Here is a 17,172-nt window from a genome sequence, read left to right on the forward strand (position 1 = left end):
TATGGGCTATTTTAATTTTACGAACAAAATAATGCAATCATGGACAAATATTTACATTTATATTTATAAAATGTGAAGTATTTCACATTTTTATCCCTCAATCATAAGAGTATTATCTTGTATGCTGATTTCATTATCTTTTATGCTCACGTCAAAGTCATCAGTCAAAACGGGCAAAGTAATAATTATAAAGTATGCATCAAGGTGCACAGAGTCAAAAATGATTTAAATAAGGCTTAATTTTCTTTATGCAGAATAAAATATATTTTCCCCACATTAAATGTGGCCTTTTTTTTTGCTTTTTTCAATCTTTTTTGAGTGATTTCAAAGTCAAAATTTGACTACTGTGGATACTCACAGAGTCTACATCGAGCACGACACCATGCAAGCCAAAAGTCTTCAACATGCCCCGGATGGCAAACTTTGGTAAGGCTGTTCCACCTGTGCTGCTACAGGTGTTGTTTCCCTCTGGGCAGCGGATGCCCACTGTTAAACCTGTGGGGAAAATGGTTACATGTTTAACCTGTTATTGTAATATTAAAATAGCACTTATCGGTGCAGTCTCATCAATGCAATTCTGACTGGTGCAATTATAAAATTCAGTACATATTAGGGGTGTAACGGTACACAAAAATCACGGTTCGGTACGTACCTCGGTTTTAAAGTCACGGTTCGGTACGTTTTCGATACAGCAAAAAGAAAGAAATGCCAGAGAAATTTCCTATTTGTTTAAAGAAAAAATATTTTTAAATAAGTGTGAGTTTTCCTAGATCTTGAAACTTTCAGGTTTATAAATGGGGGTCATCTTTGAAGGATGAACAAATAATGTTTTGGTCATCACATTAAAAATAACGTTTAAATATATATTTATTTATATAATATTTGAATTTTGAAGTGCTGGAAAAAGATGTGTGAAGTACTTGAAAGCATTTCACCATTCAAGCCAAACTGGTTCCAGTTAGTGTTACCAGTGGTGGAGGAAGTACTGAATCTCAGTACTTAAGTAAAAGTACAAATACCCAGATAAATATTTACTTTAGTAAAAGTAGAAGTAACACATTGACAACCATACTTAAGTAAAAAGTACTTTATTTTAAATGTACTTTAAGTATTAAAAGTAAAAGTACTTGCATAACAATTTATTATCTTAATGTCTATTTTCTAATGATTAATAAAACATTTAATTCTAACTCATTCAACCTACAGTAATAGCCTACTCCTATAATGATGTTCAATAATGATGGAAAAAAATGTCACCATTTCTGAAACAAGCTTGCAATTAGACAATATACATCATGCTTATCCTTACTATATGTTAATAACTTACTATATGTTTGGCAGTAAACAAGATTAACTTATGGTGTAATTCTGAACCTCTTGGCTTGCCATAATCCTAACCAAACCAAACGTATATTACACACGGTGCGTTTCCTATGCACGTAAAAACAAATTTTCGCGTATGAGTTGCACGACAAAAACACTGCGTGTGAGACGCATTTAGTGTAACCGGGTTGATGTATCTATGGCAACCAAACGTCACTGGTGAGACAAACGTGCAATGAACGGACGGTCAGATTACGTTTTGGCAGGGGAGAAACTGATCAGAAAATGTAACGAAAATGTAACAGAAGTTGTAGAAATGTAGTGGAGTAGAAAGTATAATAATTGCTGCAAAATGTAACGAAGTAAAAGTAAAAAGTATGCACTATTTATTGTACTTAAGTAAAGTAAACATACGTGAAAAATGTACTTAAGTAAAGTAACTAAGTATTTGTACTTTGTTACATTCCACCACTGAGTGTTACTATATTAAATCCATGGTGAATGTTGCTGGTCTGTGGACGTAAAGTATTACTAGTTCATTCATGGCACAATGTTTCTCCTGGTTTCCACGTCAGCGCTGTTTGATCTAATAGAGATCTACGGTTAATAACGGAGAAATGTGAATGCATCTCACTAGATCTCGCAGCGATGTTATTACCTCAGTGGCAAATTCAAATGTTTTCTTTACCGGATCTCTTAGCGCGGTGTGGTAACAGTGTTGCTTGATCGAGATCGGCTCGCGCTGCACAGATATTGCTGGTCCGAACTGATAAACGATCCATGAAGCACATAACAAGTAGCACAGTTTCGTTCTGCTTTCATTACCCTTGCCATTTGGATGTTGCGCAACGTTGTGTTGGCCGCGTCAGCACGAATTTTGCCGGCAGGAAAAATGGTCCAAGCAATCGTTCGGTTTGTATGCGTACCGAACCGGAAGCCTCGAACCGAAATGGTTCAATATGAATACATGTACCGTTACACCCCTAGTATATATGCATGTGAATATGTATGTATAGAACCAATGTGTGATCTCCACAATAGACCAATCAAAAGTAAGTGCATAGATCCTAGTGAAAATATTCATGTTAACATGCGCTTTCACACAGACCTTTGCGGACTTTGTCGATGGTGAACTTATTAGCTTCATCTTTGATGTCCTCAATGGTTGGAAGGTAGAGGTCACGAGGAATACCTCCATTCTCTTCATACAGGAACTCAACAGTCTGACGTGCAATGTCCACCATTCCTGCCAGGAATAATCACATTATTTACACTAAACTCATGGAGAAAAGCTAGTGAAAAAAAGTGCACATAATTGTATTGATTATACAATTGCAGTGTAGTTCAAATTTTAAAAGCATAAATAAATATCTAGTTCAGTCAACCAGAGGGTACAGGCTGATAGGTCCTTTACACGCATCTGCAAGCAATCACATCATCACCGCATGGCACAAGCTAATTGGCCTATGTTGATCCTGCTCAAGGTTGCAAGCAATCTCATTGGCTGCTGCAGTGATTAAACTTCTGAGGCAACAAGTTTTTTCTCAGATTTCATCAAAAATATCTTAATTTGTGTTTCAAAGATGAAGGAAGGTATTAAAGGTTTGAAATGTTTGGGTAAACTAACACTCTAAACAAAACAACATTTTCATTCAATGGCAATTAATATGCTATTAAGTGTCCAAAAACATAAAATGTATTTCACACTGAAGTATATTCATTTAAAGTATACGATTTCTGTAATAAGTACTATTTTAAAAAAGTATGCTAAAGTTACTTCTTTTTCACAAGGAAATGCCTTCCCAGCTGGACACATTGACCACTAGATGAATAGGCTGAGAGGGACTCTTTTAGCCATTGTAAATAAATAAAAGTTGACATTCACCGAGCTGAAGTGCTCCTTTGATCTGATCCAGACCAGACTTCCTCTCTGCTTCATTCCTGAAACGACGCCGAATGGTTGGAAAAACTTTGGTTTCCCACGCTTTCACTAGCAAGGCATAGTGATCCTCCTTTACAAAGAGATGGCGAAAGAAAAACATACAAGATTTCTTTGAAAAAGACATTGTGCTTACACTATATTAGGGGTGTAACTTTCAAAATCCTTCAGAGAAAATTAAGGGCCTAGTTATGAGCTCTCCATACCCTAGGAATGTCTTCATCATCTTCATCATCACTCTCATCATCAGCAATTAGTGGCGGGTGGGCGTTTGGCCCCGAGACGACCAGATTCTCATAGCTCAGTTCTACCTTGTAGTGACAAGAGGCATCACTATTGTATTCTGTAAATAAAATCAAGACCACAGGAACCAAAGTTTAACCCACATAAAGCTGATATTCGTTACTCATTCAATCAGATAGCAAGTTTTACAACATTCAAAAGCAATCTAACCTCATGTACAGTACATAAAACTTTTCGAGCTGAAAGTACTAATATTAGTTAAAGGGTTAGTTCACCCAAAAATGAAAATTAAGTCATCAATTACTCACCCCCATGCTGTACCAACCCCGTAAGACCTTCGTTCATCTTCGGAACACAAATAAAGATATTTTTGATTGAATCTGAGGGCTGGATCACTCTTCCATAGACAGCCTGAGGGACTGCCTCTTGACGGCCCAGAAAGTCATTAAAAGAAAAGGTTTAAATATTCCATGTGCCTACAGCGGCTCAATTATAACTTTATCAAGCGACGAGACTACTTTTTGTGCGAAAAAAAAACGTAAATAACGACTTTATTCGACTTTCCATTACTTCCTTATGGGCGCATGCGCGAGAACTGAGACGAGACCGTTCTTCTTCGACTACTTTTTGTTACCGGCTGCTCACCGCTTAGGAGTTTTACCGCCCCCTACCGTATAAGATGACGTACTGCTTGTAAACAGAACGTTTTGCGCCTCCGGCTATATCAGTACATCATCTTATACGGTAGGGGGCGGTAAAACTCCTAAGCGGTGAGCAGCCGGTAACAAAAAGTAGTCGAAGAAGAACGGTCTCGTCTCAGTTCTCGCGCATGCGCCCATAAGGAAGTAATGGAAAGTCGAATAAAGTCGTTATTTACGTTTTTTTTTCGCACAAAAAGTCGTCTCGTCGCTTGATAAAGTTATAGTTGAGCCACTGTAGGCACATGGAATATTTAAACCTTTTCTTTTAATGACTTTCTGGGCCGTCAAGAGGCAGTCCCTCAGGCTGTCTATGGAAGAGTGATCCAGCCCTCAGATTCAATCAAAAATATCTTTATTTGTGTTCCGAAGATGAACGAAGGTCTTACGGGGTTGGTACAGTATGGGGGTGAGTAATTAATGACTTAATTTTCATTTTTGGGTGAACTAACCCTTTAATGTTTAAGTCGACACTCACGTTGCTGTGCTGTGACGACCGCGGCAATGCGACACGGAGGGCCATGAGAACCAGAGTCAGACGCCACACTAGTGCCGGCATCATTGTCGCTGTCGGAGGCCATGGCAAAGGGGAGAGCCTCAAAGTTGGCACTGATCTCCTCTGAGAGGTCCATGCAAAGGTCGGCAGCGTTTCGGTGAGCCTGTCCCTCTGCGTACGCAAACAACCGGCAGCCAAAGTTTGCGTGGATCTTTGTATTCTGAAATTACACAATGGCGAATCATTATTAAAAAAAAAGAAACTATTTATAAAACAGGGCTAAAAGGGCAAATAAGGAAACCAGTGTACAATAAAAATACATTTATAACTAACAACTACATAAGGCTCCTCAAAGAAGTTTTTGGATGCTTAAACCATACATAAAAATGTATTTCACTAATTATGATGATGAAAATAATTATGATTCATGACAATTATAATAATTTTTAGCTTAATAAATGTTTATTTTATGCTGTTGTCCCCTCCTTGAACTGTCAACTTATTGTGGTGGAGGGGTTTGAGTACCCGAATGATCCTAGGAGCAATGTTGTCCGGGGCTATATGACCTGGTAGGGTCTCCCAAGGCAAACGGGTCCCAGGTGACAGGTCAGACTAAGAGCGGTTCAGAACTAGCCTGGCTGTGCCCTCCTACGCACTTCCGCTCAATTTCATTTTACTTCAGTACTATGTCTGGGATCGCTCCATATCCTTAGGTTTCCAGAAACCAATTTTTTGTAGGACAATTCAGCGAATAGAGGGAGTGGCTGAGAACGATGACGTTGATGTAAGCGCGTCAGTTTGTGTTCAGTAATGGCAGCGGAGAAAGACGTGAGAAAAGCTATTCGGTCCGTTGTTGGAAAAGAAACTGCCGAATATACAGAATTTAAAGCCGGATTGTTATCGTCTCACCTCTTGTTGCACAACTGAGGACCAAGTGAAGGAGGCAGAAAGTTTGGAAGTTTGTATAAACCGACGGACGGTTTAGCCTGGTGTTCGGAAGCCCCGAGTCCTGGCTGCTAAACTATGGTTGAAGATCCGCTCAGGAGTCATGTCTGTCGCTCATATTCCCAACTGTATATTTACTGATTCTTGTGATGAATAGAACATTTTGAGCCCCTTTGTGTACTCGTGCACGAGGTTGGTGTGTCAGTTTTACATGTTGTAAATCATACAAATTGGTTGTGATTTAAAAAAAAATAATTGTCATAAATAAAAATGAGAAAAACCATACTTTGAAGATATTTGATTTTCAGTTTTAGATGGCAATGGTTGATTTGTTTTACTAAAAAAAAAAATAAATGCCACATAAAAATGTACAAACACATACTTTGAAGACCATAATTAAGGTAATTAAGAATCAATAAGACGTAATATGAAAAATTGTTGTTTATTACACATCTGCAGATAGAGACAAGACTGATCATTCACTGTAGCTGCTAAGGCATGTGCGGCAGATCAGAAAACGACCACAGTGGCGTATTTGTAATGATTAGACACAGCTTCCGCCGTTGAATGAATATATCACTGTCCTTCGTGTCAAATGTACATTTCGAATTAATAATTGTTCCTAGATTAACAAAACCTGCGGCGCTCGTTGACTGAAATCCTATTGTAAACATAATCCTCTGATCATTCGGACTTGTTGTTTCCAGCCATTTCGGCGCCTGACATACGTCACTCGCGACACCCCGTTAGCGATTGGCTATGGCAGATCGTGAGTGACTTTGGGCAGATCCAATAGATTTGAACTTTAATAGTGAACTCGCCTACAAGGAAGTAAACGTTTCTCAATGGAGCGGTTCCAGACTCTATGTGGAAATGAAATGAACTAGAGTCTGGTTGAACCAGGCTAGTTCAGAACCCCATTATGGAAAAAAAAACGTCGTCCGGCATGGCACAGCCACGGCCCCAACCTGGAGCCAGGCCCGGGGTTGGGGCTTGTATGCGAACGGCTGGTGGCCGGGCCTCTCCCCTAGGGGACCCGACTGGACTCAGCCCGAACGAGTGACGTGGGGGGCGCCCTCCCGTGGGCTCACCACCCAAAGCAAAGATCGTAAGGGGAGGGCAGTTGAAGGCGAGGGCCCCGACGACCCGATCTCTGGACACGGAAACTGGCTTAAGGGATGTGGATAATCACCTCGCTGTTAGGGAAGGAGCCTAAGCTTGTGCGGGAGTTTGAGAGGTACAGACTACGGAAAGTCAGGCTCACCTCCACACACAGCTTGGGCCTCTGGAACCACACTCCTTGAGAGAGGTTGGACCCTCTACCACTCAGGAATTGCCCATGGTGAGAGTTTGCGGGCTGGTGTGGGTTTGCTTATAGCCCCCCCAGCTCAGCCGCCATGTGTTGGAGTTGACCCCGGTGAACAAGAGGGGTCCGCTTCCTTGCGCCATCGGGTCGGGCATAGGTCTCTCACTGTCGTGTATATCTACGGGCCGAACAGCAGTGCAGAATATCCGACCCTCTTGGATTCTCTGGGAGGGGTGCTGGAAAGTGCTCCATGGGCGGCGACACTAGCTGCGTTTCCATTACCCTTCAATTCACCTTTGGCTAAGCCATAGAATGTAGATTGACCAATCACAGCGCAGCCAAGAATGAGCTCCCACAGAGGTCGAACACTTTTTCACAGCCCTCCATAGACTTTCATATACTTTCTCATTTCACAGGCATCTCATATTTTTGGTCTCGGCAGGCTATTACCGTCATAATTTTATCAAAAATATGGTTAAACGTCGTCCCTCGTGTCCGTTTTTTCCCTTCCCAAAAGCCGAAGTAAAATCCAAGTGTCGTCTTTGGATTAACGTTAAACTGTGTGGATGTCCTCAGTCAGCTAAACCCCGCAAAGATCAACAAGCACATCTTTTTTTACTTCTAACCTCACTGTGAGTGTGAAGTTACATTAGTTAGACCATTTTATAATGTTTTAGGTTATGAGGTTAGGTTATGTTTTCGGTTCTCATACCGGTTGTTGATACACTAGCACACGCTGCTAATAAATACAACGTTATACTCGTGTAGTCTGTTTGCTTTGTAATAACGATTATAGAAGTGAATAGAGACCTACCCAGCTTGCATAAACAGTGTTGCTCCCTGATATTGTTAGTCCCAGCCTCCGTCTCGATTAGTAGGAAATGCGGCGGTTCATTTTTTGACTGTGACCAGTAACGTTATGCTTTTGCCTCTATTTTGGATGCCTTGTTTTTTCTTGCGTTTCACCTGTAACGAACGCATATTGCAGCCCCTTTTGCCTACTTCTATCGGACACTTTATTTGCTGCTTTAAAAGTTTGATAACATTTCAGCAGGAAGCTGTTACAGCATAAGCCACGCAGAGCGCAGATGAAGTTTGACGGATGTAGCAACAGTAACTAAGGGGGGGGGCGGGGCTTAGCCAAAGGTGAATTTGCGCAAATTGAAATTGCGAAATGAAAATACGCTCAATGGAAACACGTCAATTTCGCAAAAACTCCCGCTTATCGCAAAAAAGTTTTTACGCTCGCATGAGGAGGTTTTTCAGGCAATTCGAAAAAGGATTTTTTCCCAAAACTGCAATGGAAACTGATTTTGCACATTTACAGTCACTTGACTTAGAAGACGGAGTGTGTTTTAGGTCCGTGTCCGCAAATAATAATAATAATAATAATTATCATCATTAGCCTATTATAACATTTATGTAGAAGACGCTTTTATCCAAAAAAGAAACAAAGCAATTCGTCACATCTCATTCATAGTACAAGTTGGACAATAATAATAATAGGGCTAAGATTATCACAAATAAACAACATTTTGACCAATATCCAAGAGTGTGTGCGGAGTTTGGAGCACGCACTGGATGGCAGACAGGCGCAGGCACGCCGTGAACACTTTCATTTTCCCATCAACAGTGGAATCAACTTAAAATACTCTATGATTTCTGGTTATACAGAAAATAATAATACATTATTCGCAACTACATTTATTTGCGTAATGTCACAATAACAAGAAAACGTTGCTCAAATAACAAGAAACGTCCCCTTAAAAAATGTATCCAGTAAACCTATAAGTGGACTTAAAGCATTATGTATCATGTTGAAATTTAAGTGCACCATTGGTATGCTTTTTATTTATCATTTGTTTGCAAACCTTCTTCTGAATGTGGACTACGGGCCACATCCCTCCAGCCACGTCCTCCAGATAAGGGGCGAGACGTTGACCACAGTAAGTGAAGTAAACCCTCCCTTTAGGTGGCTGACCGGGTGGAGGTGGAGTGCCTTCCAAACGCTCCCAACCTATACCAGCAACATCGCCTGTGTCGAAACATACAAGACAAATCATCACTGGGGAAGCTGGAGAAATTTTCATCAAACCAAAAAAATGTCATTAAACTAAATGTAAATTAAAATAAATTAAATGTCAAACTCGAGAGATGACAAAAGTGAGTGATGACAAATAGTGGCATTTATAATGTTTTAAAATGGTTGCCTACCACTGTTGGGGAGTAACTAAACATAGCAACCCAACTAACTTTATATACACTACAGAAAAACAGAGAACCAGGATAGCTTTTTCATTGACAAGGTAATTTTACCAACAAGCATTAGTCAAAACACTACACAACTACAAAACACTACCAAACTACTGTTTTTACAGTACAATTGTTTTTGTTTTTTTATCTTACTCTGTATTTTTCATAATTTAAGCATAAAACCATGAAAATGTTAGAGTATGTGATATTTTATTGTGCACAGAGCTTTACAGATGAGGAAGCTGAGTCAATAATAATTATTATGCTCCTATATTAACACTCAATGTCACATCTTTATGAAAGTAAAATAATGGCAAATGTATTGCATTAACCATGCTTGCATTTTAATACATTGTATTTTTTTAGGGCTTGCATTTTAATGGGCTGAAATTCAGCATGGTTAAATATTTCAATTCAAAACATTTTTTAACACATTTTCATTATTAAAAATGCAACAATCCACATTCACCTTTTATATTTCACTTCCAAAATATTCAAACTGTTTAAAAATACAACTTAAAATATTCAACAGGCTATTTCAGTCCATTTTGATCGCTTTGCAAATTCGCTTCCACAATTTAGTGGTTCAAATTCGACAATAAATTCAATGTTGACATCCTGGAACTGCAGAAAAATCCAGTAGCACCTTAATGCAGTACATGAGATCCACGGGGAGGAGTCAGATCACGATCCAAGGGGTGGAGATGGGTAGGATTAGGGTTGGGTTTAGGGATCAGGGGGCAGCGTTGGGTAGGTTTAGGTTTATGTAAGGTGGGAGGAGTTGGATCTGGATCTGACTCCTCCCCATGGATTTCATGTTCCGCAGTGAGAACCAACTCGGAAAAGCAGTAGATTACCCAGCATAATCTTCATCCTCACCAGCAGCGTGTGTTGTTAAAGACCAGAGCAACAGTTAGAGCAAGCCATTTATTTATAAATACCCATTTGCAGCAATTTAAGTATATTTGTAATTATTATGAAGGCTGTTTATGTTAAATTCAGTGTCTTCACAGTTACTTTTCCTGTGTAGCCTACATACATGTTTCTCTATCGTGACTGAGATTATAATGCTATTCCCCAATGCGGATATACAGAAACAATGTTACATTTGAAGTTGACATATATTTCTCTTGCTTGTTTAGTTGCCTTAACTTTATATTGCAGAGATGTGCTGCATGCAGTAGGCTACTAGGGTTTCTCTCAATACTTCAGATAAAATGAACCAAACTCGCAGGCAAGCAGAAGGACACTTGCTTGAAATTTGAACGCGTTAAGTTCATGCTGAGCATTTCACAGCGATATACTGACATAAAGTTGGCTTGACATTAGACAGTTGCACATTTAGGGACCGTCTCTAAGATTACATACGACATTGGTACACAAGCAACTTACAGTCATAAAAACAACTGTAAAGTGTTCATGTAGGTGTCAGGCATGATGCACACATTTATTCAAATAAATTGAAGTTTGCCATTGAAGTTAGAAACAATTTTACATTTACATTTAGCAGATGCTTTTTTCCAAAGCGACTTACATTTAAACTAACAATAGGACAACAATAGGCAAGTGCTATGACCTTTCCCAGTTTAATCTAATTCAGTACATGTAGGCATACATAAATATATAGAATAGAAGAGGTTATGCTTGGTAAGCTACTGCTTTTCCTGCAGTTCCTGGATGTCAACATTGAATTTACTGTTGAATTTGAACCACTGAATTTGTGGAAGCGAATTTGCAAAGCCATCAAAATGGACTGAAAATTGCCTGTTGAATATTATAGGTTGTTTTTTTAAACAGTCGGACTATTTTGGAAGTGAAATATGAAAGTTGAAAAGGGATTATTGGATTTTTAATATTGAAAAGTGTTTGAAATGTTTTGAAGTGAAATATTCATGTTGAATTTCACCCCATAAAAATGCAAGTCATAAAAATACAATGTATTAGAATGGAAGCAGGGTTAATGCAATGCCTATTTTTTCCAAGTAATGCAATTCAACAGTTTTTTTTTTTTTTTTTGTTTCAAACACATTTGGCATTATTTTACTTCAATAGATCTTTAAACACAAATTGTGGTTTGAAGTTCGACTGCAGTCAATAATAGTCACCCTAGTTCAGAAAAAACAAAATGGCAATGGGAAAATACAATTGAAATAAAGAGTAATTAGGGAGCGCAATAGGAGCAAAAAGAAAGCATTAGTTATAGAAGTTAGGGAATAACATGGCCAACTCACATTAGTGGGGAAAAAAACTGATGAAAAAAAAAACCTGAAATGTCATTTATTATAATTAAATTGACAAATACCTTCTTGTTTTACATTTTAAACCAGTGTTTTAATAATGTTTTAAAGAAGTGCACCTATTATGACGTGTTAACTAACATACTATAGCACAAGTAAAGTACTTGCTTATGCAGTAATGTTATGTAACGTGTCATTTGATATTACATTAATATATTTTAGTTCATATATTTTAAAATGTACCAAATTGCAACTTCATCATTCCAGATAAATACATAAACAATTCCTACAAGTTTCAATGGAGCATAAACGGAGTTAAAGTATATTTTAAAGGTGCAGTGTGTACATTTTAGCAGCATCTAGAGGTGAGGTTGTGAATTGCAAACAATACAAGTTACGGTGGCCGACAGGCTCATTTTTGAGTTCAATAATTAACTGAGGTCGTAGCTTGGGAAGCTGCTGTTTCCAAAATAGCTTCCCCAACACTGTTGCCCATAAAGGCAGTTGGCTTGAACAACATTATGTGCTTGTGGTTAATGTCTGAATGCTCAAATGAATAAAGGCCGCTTGGAGCAAGGTTCTGTCTCACCAGGAAGTAGAGCCACGTCTAGTCTCACACTCTTCCATTGCAGCAAACTGGAGCCATTATAGTGTACTGCCCTCCCATTACTGAGCGGGAGAGAAACAACAACAAGGACGACATGTAAAAAGAAAGGGGTTAGAATGGGAAGCAGAGAGGAACCGAAAGAACAGGTTGATAGTCAGTACAAGTGAAAGATTATTGAATGAAAGTATAAAAAGACTGGATCAGTACTTGTGGAATAGACAGGTGCCGACAGGATTCGTCCATGCACCGTCTCTCTTCTCGGCCTCCGGGGAAAACCCAAACGACACTATAGGACCGCTATCATCCTCCGAATCTCCAAAAGAAACAATCTCTATCTCCCAGTAAAAAGATGGCGCCTGGAACCCAAAAAAGAGAGAGAAAATAAGAAAAAGATACAGACAACTCTTATTGGCCTTACACTACTGTTCATGTTTTTCAAAGAAGCCCTTTATGCTCAACCATTTAAAAATGTAAAATATAAAATACAGTAAAATAATAGTAGAATTTAAATATCTCCATGTCTCTATTGTAATACATGTTAAAATGATTTATTTTATTCCTGTGATGCAAAGCTGAATTTTCAGCATCTCCATTACTCCTGTCTTCAGTGTCACATGATCCTTCAGAAATCATTCTAATATGCTGATTTGCTGCTCAAGAAACATATCTTACTATTAACAATGCTGAAAACAGTTAATATTTTTGTGGAAACCGTGTCATTTTTCACCCAGGATGAATAGAAAGTGAAAAAAACAGCATTTATTAGAAATAGAAATATTTTTTTACATTACAAAACCTTTACTGTCACTATTGATCAATTTAATGTGTCTTTGCAGAATCAAAGTATACATACACACACACACATATATATATATATATATATATATATAATATTTTTTAAAAAGCATGTGCCAGTAACAGGCTGTAGTTACCTGAACAGGCACAGGTGAAGTGGCATAGATGAAAGTTCCTCTGGGAAGGCCTCCACCTGCGCTTGGATCTGCCAGAAAGGTCACAGAGGTCAAGTGTGACGAAAACATGCAGGCCCGAACCGGAGGGAAGACGCGTGATGGACACCATGTGATTTCTTTAGGCTGTGGAGAGAGAGAAAAAGTGTTGTGATTGCTAAGCACGGTATTCACAAATCATAAAAAACGGTCATAATATCTGTTCATCCAATCAGAAGGCTTTGAGGAGGTTTTTGTCTGCCAATCGTTTAGTGTTTACAGGGCAGCCCATATGTGCAAGCAGGAAGCTGAGAGAATGGTAGTAGATAAATGATATCACACTTTAATCAATCAATCTTTAAAAAAAAGTTAAATCAGCACTAATGAGGCTCAACTCACCTGTCTTTGATCAGTTTGTACTGGAGGTGGTGGAGGACGAGCACAGTCTCGATAAAGCATCCTAACCCTCTCACACTGCACCTCAACCATCACTAAACGCTCTCCTACAAACACACACAGAATTACATTTCATAACTGAATACGGTCACCGTCGACTTGTTCATTAGGTCGTTAGAAAGGTTGTTTCTAATCATTTTTTGAAGGCAGCTGTCTGACTCTGAGATGGCGAATGGGAACGTGGTTTGTGTAATATTAGCAACACATTATTAGCTGTTTGATAGCATAGTCAAGCAAAAGGCTAATCACATTAATTACAGTTATGTGTCCGACGCTGTAAAGAACATTTTCTTTAATGGCTTTCTGGGCCATCAAGTTTCAATCCCTTAGGAGCCCATGTAGCAGTGATCCACCTCTCAAATTTAATCAAAAATATCTTCATTTGTGTTGACGAACGAAGGTCTTACGGGGTTGGTAAAGCTTGGGGGTGAGTAATTAATGACTTAATTGTCATTTTTGGGTGAACTAACCCTTTAACATGTTATAAGTGTAGAGGAAGTGTCGTTTGTAATGGCTAATTTTACATTTACATTCATATACGTTTCTTTTCTATTATAAAGGTTCTTTTATTTTCTTTCATGTTTGCTTTTATTTTATTAGATGTGTTAGACGTGTGTAACTTTTACTAACATTGGGAAAGATGTACTCATAAGCATTTAAAGGAAAATATTCATATCATCTAACATGTACTCATAAGCATTTAAAAGGAAGATGTTCATATAATCTAAAAAGACATTATTAAAGATATAACAAGCTGGTAGAAACGCATAAGTTAGAGTAAGCTTAAGATTTAACCAAACTGTTAGAAATGCATAAGTTAATGTAAGCTTCGTTTCAGAACATATTGTTCTGTGTTTAACAAAGGACCAAGCAGCATGGAAACATTTTAATAGCTCATTGTATTTCAAGTGTGAATTGTATGTGTGCAGGTTTTGATCAAACAAGAGATAAAGCAGAAAGGTGTGAGGTCGAACAGTAGTTGCAAACGAGATAAGTTGGGGTGTGAAGTCAAGCTGTACTTAAACACAGGAAACTTTAACACAGACGTCATTGTGCCGTCTAAATTGAATATATGGTTAACAAGAATAGTTAAAAGCAGCATCAACAGTTTTCCTTTCTACACGGCATAGGGGACAATCTGCTGCAAACCAGACACAGACTGCATAGGATGGTTTCCTGGGTTTTTGGGTATATAGGGATGGCGAGGAGGACTAACCTTCTAACCTTGAATGCCAATTTCGGAATTGTTTTCTTGCAAGAAAATAAACTTTTGATACTTTGACTTTTAAGAGGTTTCCACTCGTCTTCTTCATCCTATCTTTTCGAACAACAGAGAATTATTTCCACAACAAGCTCTATTGTTGCCAGGACTCACCGGGACTGCACTCCTGAGCTATCAGGTTAAGCACCTCCACTGCTGCTGGACACTGCTGAATAAACTCTTCACAAAATGAGCTGTCCTCAAGCAACTGCGCCATCACCAAACACGCTCTGACAGAGTCAAAGACACGCACAATAAATATCCCATATGGGTTCATAGCACTTCTGTACAATGACACATTCTTGTTTTGTCTGTGCTATGTCACAACATAAGATGCATTGAGGTTCTGACCTAGTTCTGATCTCGGCCAGAAGACGCACCACAGCCATAACAGGACTGGCTCCGTCTCCAGACGCAGGCAGGGACGTGTGGATGGACAGACTGCCCTCCTGAGGCAGTAACATGGACTGCACCGCTTGAACAACCTTCTCTGTGATGGACAGCTTATGCAGCGGCAGAGCCTTGCAACAAACACACAGAGCTCCAAGATTAGGACATGACATCAGATATCTGAGCTGCTTTAGAAATGAGCAAGCTTGATAAGTCCTGAGGCAAAGGCAAGGCATATTTAATCATATCTCAACATGATATTTCAAAGCATCTGTTTTTCTGCCTTTACAATTGTCAGCTCCTTGGTAAGTAAACATTGAGTTGTTACTCTTTACAAACTGGGGCATGTTTGTTAACTACGGTAGATGCTTAAAATCACTGCGGAAAAGTTCCACATCAACATCATTAATAACAGTGACTATTAAAAATGCTTTTTTGTTAACTGAAATAAAATGAAACAAATGAAGAGTTCAGATGCAAAAGCCTCTAAGTGCCATTTGAAATTTTCTTCTAGAATGATCATTTTTATCAAGCTTCTATATTTAAGTTCAGTGATTTCACTTAAATGGCAATGATAATTACCTATTAATTGTTATTTAAGTGAAATTACTGAACTTAAATATACAAGTTTGACAAAAATCATCATTAAAGAAGAAAATTTCAAATGGCATTTAGAGGCTTTTGCATCTGAACTCTTCAAATATAAAACGAAGAACTTAAACTTAAAAAATTAAAGTACAAAAATGAAAAAAATAAAATAAATAGAAACTAAAAAAAAAACAAATAAAAATGACATTACAAAAGTATTAAATAAAGTTTTAAGTGATCAGAGACACAAGACAAGCAGTCCTAATTAAGATAACCCACTTAATTGTAATTAACATTGTCCAAACACAGTACATTCAGTTCACAATTAAGTATGTTATTTTAATTAAGTATATTATTCTTGAAGAAATCTTTTTAAACGTCTGCAAAATTTTAAAAAGGAAATGACAATGAGAAAAAAGGCCATCTTTGTCATACAGTTGAATAGAATGGTAGATAATAATGGGTTATGAATGATACTGTAACCTGAAAAAAAACGTCATTGTTCAATGCAAAAATTGCTAACTATATGACATCAAAATTACAATTGTGCAGTTTCACAATTATTTGAGAGGGACTTACCTCAGAGCGGGGGGTGCAGAGGCGGGATATGGGTACAGTGAGGATATCAGACGCCTTGCTTGTGCGGCGGTAATCGCAGGAAGGAAACTTGACAGTGGCGATGCCCTCTTGTTCATTAATGGATATAACCACACCAACACTATCTGATACACCTTTACCCACCACCTGACACAGAGAACAGAGGCAAATACTTCAGCCTGCAATATAAGCCATTGAGATTATTCATCTGCTAAATTGTGTGTGTACCTTTTAACTGTGTTTCGACTCGAGGTAGCATAACACTTGGCAAGCTTTTTTAATGTATTTTTTTCCATCCCATCGTATATTTTAGTAATTATCATAATTTAGGTATCATTTGAAAGCTTGAAAACACTTAAAATTCATCCTGTGAAAAATGGTTTGAAATTGGACATTGAGCCTAGCGGGTCGACTTGCGTACGGCCGTCTGCCAGAAGCTAATTTTAGTCGATAAAGTTTTAAATAGGTATTTTTCTTACACGAACGCATCGCTTCACTTCAGAAGGCCTTTTTTAAACCACACAGAGCCGTTTCGAGCAGTTTAATCATGGATGGATGCAGTAAAACTTCAGGGTGAGTAAATCATGGGCCAATTTTCATTTTTGACTGAACTATCCCTTTAAAGATGTCTATCTTTAAATATCTTTAGACATATATTAGACATATGTATATTGTGTTTACTTTGATAAATTTGCTTCTATTTTAGAACACTTGGTTACCAAATCAAACTAATATGTATTACACTGAAAAGAAAAAAAGAACAGAAATCGGATGCATTTCAGATTTGTTTGTTTTGGCGGCTGCATGACAATACAGTTTGCCTTCTCGTGTCACTAACTATAAATAGGCAACTTTGCTGCAAAACGAATGTATAAAAGTGTACAAA

General features: G+C 38.2%; 1 protein-coding gene across 9 annotated transcripts in view; it reads right to left on the reverse strand.

The window, feature by feature from the left end:
* The window catches only part of hectd4 (HECT domain containing E3 ubiquitin protein ligase 4), a 113,935-nt gene that overhangs the window by 36,687 nt on the left and 60,076 nt on the right, over nucleotides 1-17,172 (reverse strand). For all 9 annotated transcript variants that reach the window (XM_089124540.1, XM_089124633.1, XM_089124599.1 and 6 more), the window contains exons 42-54: nucleotides 16,269-16,433; nucleotides 15,063-15,232; nucleotides 14,826-14,941; nucleotides 13,394-13,497; nucleotides 12,980-13,141; nucleotides 12,255-12,403; nucleotides 12,030-12,109; nucleotides 8,822-8,985; nucleotides 4,682-4,919; nucleotides 3,469-3,605; nucleotides 3,209-3,335; nucleotides 2,432-2,569; nucleotides 359-495 (exon numbers count right to left, since the gene is read on the reverse strand). In XM_089124540.1, coding sequence (XP_088980666.1) covers nucleotides 359-495; nucleotides 2,432-2,569; nucleotides 3,209-3,335; nucleotides 3,469-3,605; nucleotides 4,682-4,919; nucleotides 8,822-8,985; nucleotides 12,030-12,109; nucleotides 12,255-12,403; nucleotides 12,980-13,141; nucleotides 13,394-13,497; nucleotides 14,826-14,941; nucleotides 15,063-15,232; nucleotides 16,269-16,433 — 1,887 coding nt within the window. The remainder of the gene's footprint in view (nucleotides 1-358; nucleotides 496-2,431; nucleotides 2,570-3,208; nucleotides 3,336-3,468; nucleotides 3,606-4,681; nucleotides 4,920-8,821; nucleotides 8,986-12,029; nucleotides 12,110-12,254; nucleotides 12,404-12,979; nucleotides 13,142-13,393; nucleotides 13,498-14,825; nucleotides 14,942-15,062; nucleotides 15,233-16,268; nucleotides 16,434-17,172) is intronic.

This window comes from Pimephales promelas, chromosome 1, assembly GCF_988280905.1.
Source record: "Pimephales promelas chromosome 1, fPimPro1.hap1.1, whole genome shotgun sequence".
In the NCBI taxonomy this organism is placed as follows: Eukaryota; Metazoa; Chordata; class Actinopteri; order Cypriniformes; family Leuciscidae; genus Pimephales; species Pimephales promelas.